General features: G+C 42.2%; 1 protein-coding gene across 1 annotated transcript; it reads right to left on the minus strand.

The window, feature by feature from the left end:
* Positions 1-203: 203 nt before the first annotated feature.
* Positions 204-4,424, minus strand: LOC110157866 (tubulin alpha-1B chain-like). The gene is made up of 4 exons (XM_020922252.2): positions 4,283-4,424; positions 2,318-2,540; positions 1,799-1,947; positions 204-1,263 (listed from the first exon to the last, which is right to left on the minus strand). Exons 1-4 carry the CDS (start codon positions 4,283-4,285, stop codon positions 283-285), a joined length of 1,356 nt encoding a protein of 451 aa, XP_020777911.1. The 5' UTR covers positions 4,286-4,424; the 3' UTR covers positions 204-282.
* Between the last annotated feature and the right edge of the window lie 2,091 nt (positions 4,425-6,515).

Genomic DNA, 6,515 nt, shown 5'->3' on the forward strand with positions numbered 1-6,515 from the left:
GTGTATGAGTTTAAACACTTCACTAGAATCATCTGGATCATTTCTACCCTGGAAGTGGCAATTTGTACTGAACTAAAAAGGAAAACCACCACTTCATGACATCCCAGTTGCACAGAGCATTTTGAGCTTTGGAGATGTACTCATTTCTCAAACAAAACACATCCAGGCGTTCATACTAATAAAGAGAACACAAGGTAAAGAAGTTTGGACAAAAGCGTTTTATTTAATATTGTATGAAAAAGATCCCATTTACTATATACACACACACACACACACACACGTTTAATATTCTTCCCCCTCGTCATCCTCATCTCCCCCAACACTATCTGCTCCCACCTCCTCGTAATCCTTCTCCAAAGCGGCCATGTCCTCTCTGGCCTCCGAGAACTCGCCCTCCTCCATGCCCTCCCCCACGTACCAGTGCACGAAGGCCCTCTTGGCGTACATCAGGTCGAACTTGTGGTCGAGCCGCGCCCAGGCCTCCGCGATCGCCGTGGTGTTGCTCAGCATGCACACGGCCCTCTGCACTTTGGCCAGGTCTCCCCCGGGCACCACGGTGGGCGGCTGGTAGTTGATGCCCACCTTGAATCCGGTGGGGCACCAGTCTACGAACTGGATGGAGCGCTTGGTTTTGATGGTGGCGATGGCGGCGTTGACGTCTTTGGGCACGACGTCGCCGCGATACAGAAGACAGCAGGCCATGTATTTACCGTGACGAGGGTCGCACTTGACCATCTGATTGGCCGGCTCGAAGCAGGCGTTGGTGATCTCGGCCACAGAGAGCTGCTCGTGGTAGGCCTTCTCTGCGGAGATGACCGGGGCGTAGGTGGCCAGAGGGAAGTGGATACGAGGATAAGGCACCAAGTTGGTCTGGAACTCAGTCAGATCTACGTTGAGGGCGCCATCGAAGCGCAGAGAGGCCGTGATGGACGAAACGATCTGACTGATGAGCCTGTTGAGGTTGGTGTAGGTTGGGCGTTCGATGTCCAGGTTCCTGCGGCAGATGTCGTAGATGGCCTCGTTGTCCACCATGAAGGCGCAGTCGGAGTGCTCCAGGGTGGTGTGGGTGGTCAGGATGGAGTTGTAGGGCTCCACCACAGCAGTGGAGACCTGGGGGGCCGGGTAGATCGAGAATTCCAGCTTCGACTTCTTGCCGTAGTCGACGGAGAGACGCTCCATGAGCAGAGAGGTGAAGCCAGAGCCGGTGCCCCCTCCAAAGCTGTGGAACACCAGGAAACCCTGCAGCCCCGTGCACTGATCGGCCTGCGGGGAGTTATGGGTACAGGTCATATTAGGGATGCAGGCAGTTAGTTGATGAATCAGTCGATAGTCTTAAGTGGCCAAATTTTTATTGCTAGACTAATTGGCTTATTAAAGTGGAACAAAACACTAAATCAACTTTTTACGCTACTAAACTGTGTGTACACAGTCTTTTAATAGCATTGTCTACTGTTCCTTGTGATTTTTGTTAATTTTAGTGCAAACTTAATGTTCTTTATAGTCACAAAAAAAAAAAGGGGTCCTTTCTCTGGTGACCATTGTAATTTTAAGTGCTTGGTGACATCACACAAAACTGATTAAAGCAAAGTGATTCAGATCACAAACACTTGGCTGCTGGAGTCTTCAGGCTACAGTTTGGGTCTTGTGCATGTTCAAATCATATCAGATAACCAATAGTTTGAAAGTTTTTGCCGCACCCTCTTTTTAGTCAACTAATCAGAACAACTGGGAATTCCTTTAGTCATAACTTGGGTGAAATATGAGATGTTTAAAGTGGTTATATGAAATGTTGACCCACCAGTTTCCGGATCCTGTCCAGCACCAGGTCGATGATCTCTTTGCCGATGGTGTAGTGTCCGCGGGCGTAGTTGTTGGCAGCGTCCTCCTTCCCTGTGATCAGCTGCTCCGGGTGGAACAGCTGTCTGTATGTGCCAGTGCGCACCTCATCTGTGGAGGGACACTTTTAGGTCAGGGCTGTTCAAATCATCTTTAAAATGTGCTTATGTAGGTCACAGGATAATGCAATCACTTTAGAAGCCACTGATATGTAATCTTTTATTTACATGGTTTAGCAGTCAATTATACTCCTAAACTGGCAGTATGTAGGCATGTGGGTTAGAGGGAGAACACATTTTGGAACAATAAAGTAGATTTCTTTGCTTGTTAAATGCCACTAAGTATATATATATATATATATATGCTAGATCATCATAGGCATGGTCATGAACCCCAATATATATAAAAAAAAAAAAAATCATTCAGCCCTAATATAAGTAACATAAGACTAAAACTTTAAAACTTGAAAATCAAAACATACGGATCACTGCTGGCTCAAGGTCCACAAACACTGCTCTGGGGACATGTTTTCCGGCCCCAGTCTCGCTGAAGAAGGTGTTGAAGGAATCGTCTCCTCCTCCCAGAGTCTTGTCACTGGGCATCTGTCCATCAGGCTGGATTCCATGCTCCAGACAGTACAGCTCCCAGCAGGCATTCCCGATCTGCACTCCGGCCTGGCCCACGTGGACTGAGATGCACTCACGCTGTGGAAAAAAATATGCATTAAGCGAGTGCCTGATTTGTCCTTTTCCAAATTCCAACCCTTTACTTTAGATGTCTACAAATGAGTGTTGTCAAAATACTCAAATTTAAATACTAGTGAAAATGCTTTACTTCAGATTATTACAGGAATAATTAGTAAAAAAGTACAAATTTGATCCCATTTGAGATCAACCCCCTTAGTATCACTACAAATGAGCATCTAGTTTTGATTAGTATCTGGGTATAGATTTTTGACAACCCACCTTTTAAAAATAACAAATGGCTTATATTACAGTCTAAAGTGGCTTGTGTAAGGTTTATTAATTTGGGACCCATAGTTTAGAAGGATTAAACTGGAATAATTACTGAAAGCTTTGTAATCCCCAGGGTTGATTGATCAAACAAAAGACCAAAGTCATATGAGAAACTTTGCCTGTGGTTAACTCACATGTTTAACACAGAATCTGTCTTCAGTGGAACTTTGTGTACAGTTCTCTATATGAAAGATCACAAGACACCAGTTCCCTTTAGAAAAAGAATCCTTTCCACTTCAGAAGGGCATTGGGAAAGTAAATGTGCCATTGTAAGGCTTTAGGCACCAGGAGAATAGATGTTTTGTGCGCGTGTCCTGACTGCATAAAAAAGATAGACATGTAAATTAAAGTGGCCACATCAATAGTCAAACCACTTCCAAAAGGTGGGTGGTTACGTTTACTCCTGGATACCAGAACTAAAAGGTCCTAGATTACACAAAATAGATTCTTGTGAACTTTAAGTCATGTTAGAATGTTGTTACCTCACCAAAAACAAACCCAGAGTTGTGTTTTATATCAGTTTCACACACACTTGAATATAATAATTTTTGCTTTTTTTGTCAGATTTGAATTAAAAGAAATCTGAAAAAGGTTCAAAATTCAACTACCCATAACAATAAATGTGTACTTCAACTTCCAACATGAGTATTTATTTTTCTAAGATGACCCTAAAGTAGGCCATTCCGCATCTCTGGTCTATAGCCATTTAAAATCACACGGTGTACATGAATAGTCTGACCACAAAAGACAAGTCAAACACATGTGGTCATTCTATAGAGCAGCCACGCCCGAACCCGGCGCTAAAACCCCGGAATGTGCCATGCGCAATATGTGCGCAATGCAACAGGTGCACTGAACTCCGCTAACTGGGTCAATGTGCGCCACCCCACCCTATCAGCAATCAGAAAACTATTCAACTGATGCGATGAGAGAAATGAAAGAGGTTTTCATTGCCTTTTTATGATTATAGGCTACAAATAAATCAAAGTCCTAATTGGAAAAACAAAGGTAGAATCCTAGTGGTTCCAAATTAAGGATGCGCACTGAATACGAGGTACTTGGGACGATTTCAGGTTTCAGAAAGGTTAAAATGAATTGTATCTGAATATTATAAAAGCTTAAATGTTGACCTAGTGTTTCCAAATTAGGGGTGCGCACTAAACACGAGGCACCTGGGAGGATTTCAGGTTAAATTGAACAGTATTTGAATATAAAAATGTTCCAAGTACATTTTATAGCATTAAGAATATTTGAGCTTTTGCCCCCATGTACGAAAATAAAACTGTAATAATTAATAACATACTAAAAGTAGATTATGGTATCAAAGTTCGTAATGAAGTGAATGAATGAACCCGCGTAGAGAGGCTAACACGTGCGTCAACTACACGCAGTTTATAGATTCAAAATCAATAAACCCTTGAAATACTCACCATGATTGATTGTTAAAGAGGACTTGTTTGATACTGAAGGGAGAAAGGAGGAGTCGAAAGCAGCGAACTCTTACGGCAGACCTCAATGTGTCCCGGGTAAGAAGTTACTGAAGAGAGAAACGAGGTGGGCTGTTTTATATCAGGACGCACGGGGAACTGCGAACGTACGATCTGATTGGTTGCTGGACACATGCGCGTTATCTCATTGGTCAAAAGTCACATTGATGACACAGCACACAGAAGAATGAGGTAATGTGGAGATAAACTGATATTATATAGATATTAGAGGTATTACAGTTCATGAAATTGTAAGATTTAGCTACTCTTCCCACGGTGAGTAAGTCTGCAAGTGAGATTTATGAGCTTTAAGATGACAATAAGAGCTTTATGATGACAATAAGAGCTTTATGATGACAATAAGAGCTTTATGATAATAGTAAATGGTTTGAAAGTGTCTCTTGCGCCATTCCTTCAGATATGATTTTTTATTTATTTTTTTTTGTCTAATTTTAGTGGTATGGCTTTGTGCATTATTTAATCTTTTTTCCTTCCAATTACATTAACTTCAAATTATAAATCAGAAGTTACTTTTACTTTTATATACTTCATTGTGTCATTTGCCAATTAAGCATTTAAAAAAAAAAAAGGAAAACATATTAGTTAACACAATATAGTAGAGTTATACATATATATACGTATATTCATATATTACATGTACACTTATATGCACGACTCGATAGACATACTTTATTATCCCGGAAGAAAATTGTATTTCAGGCAGCATACAATACATAATATAAATCATCAATTTATATACATTTATCAAATTATAATGAAGCGTTGAATAGCTGTATGGGTTAGTGGTACAAATGACTCACAGAATCTGTTCATGGAGTTGTAGGCCCAAATACTTATAACTCATTACAACCTCCGCAGTGTCCCCCTCAGTGGTCACAGGTTGCAGTTGTGGCCTGCTCCACCTACAGTCCACCACCATCATCTCTTTAATCTTAGCAGTGTTCAGCTGAAGGTGGTTAGCCCTGCACCACACCACAAAGTCCTCAATGAGCTGCCTGTACTTACCTTTCTTGATACAGCCCACAATGTCTGTGTCATCAGAGTACTTCTACATGTGACACAGCTGTGAGTTGTATCTAAAGTCTGATGTTACAAGGTAAACAGAACTGGTGACAGTACAGTCCCCTGTGAAGCTCTGCTGTTGTAGACAACAGTGTCAGAAATGCTGTCTCACAGTCAGACATACTGAGGTCTCCCAGTAAGGTCATCCCAAATCCAGTTAACTAGACAGGAAACCAGTCCCATGTTGATTAGTTTGTTTTTGAGCAGCAGACGTTGGATTGTGTTAAATGTACTGGTCATCCTCACAGCACAACTGCCTTTGTCAAGATGAGAGAGAGAGACCTATGGAGGAGGTAGAGCATAGCATCATCCACTCCCACTTTCTCCAGATAAGTACACTGCAGAGTGTCAAGGGCGTGGGCTGCTCTGGGGTCTGAGCTGGTCGATGGAGCATCAATTACTCCATTGTCTTCATCACAAGTGATGTCAGAGTGACTGGAATGTTTCCATTCAGCTTCTCGGGAAGAGGCTTTTAGGGGACCGGAACAATACAGGACCCTCCCTAGACGCAGACTCATGTTAAATATACTGCAGAGTCTCATCCAGCTCAGCAGCATTAGTCTATACTATAGTACTACTATAGTGACTATAGACTATATATATATATATTTTTTATATATACAGATATACTTTTACTTTTTCATACTGCCTATGATAGTAACACTATAGCTACCTTAGTGATGCTATCATAGATTTGTCTGTGCAAGTCTGTGCTCAGTAATGTGCTGTCACCTCTGGCTTACATAGTTAACATGTCACTTCAATGTGGAATATTCCCAAGAGCTTTGAAAACTGCAGTCATCAAGTCTGGAAAGTGAAGGCATCAGTGGTTTCTGTGGTGATCAGAGCACTCAGGGCAGTATCCCCAAAACTGAAAGAGTGGCTACAGCAGATACTGGGAAAAAACACCAGACATCTCAGCCCCGAAAAGTGCAGTACAAGGAACAGCAAAGATACTGCAAAGAACTCTCACGCTCCCAGGCCTCTGGTAGAGGACCCGAGCTGGATGAGGGTGAGAGAGACTGACCATGCGTGAAAGGAGAGGAACAGATTTACTCTATATTTAGTCAAAAGTCTGTCATCTTGGAGATGT

Source organism: Boleophthalmus pectinirostris, unplaced genomic scaffold (assembly GCF_026225935.1).
Source record: "Boleophthalmus pectinirostris isolate CB_2022bp ecotype Guang Dong unplaced genomic scaffold, ASM2622593v1 HiC_scaffold_8, whole genome shotgun sequence".
Taxonomy (NCBI): Eukaryota; Metazoa; Chordata; class Actinopteri; order Gobiiformes; family Gobiidae; genus Boleophthalmus; species Boleophthalmus pectinirostris.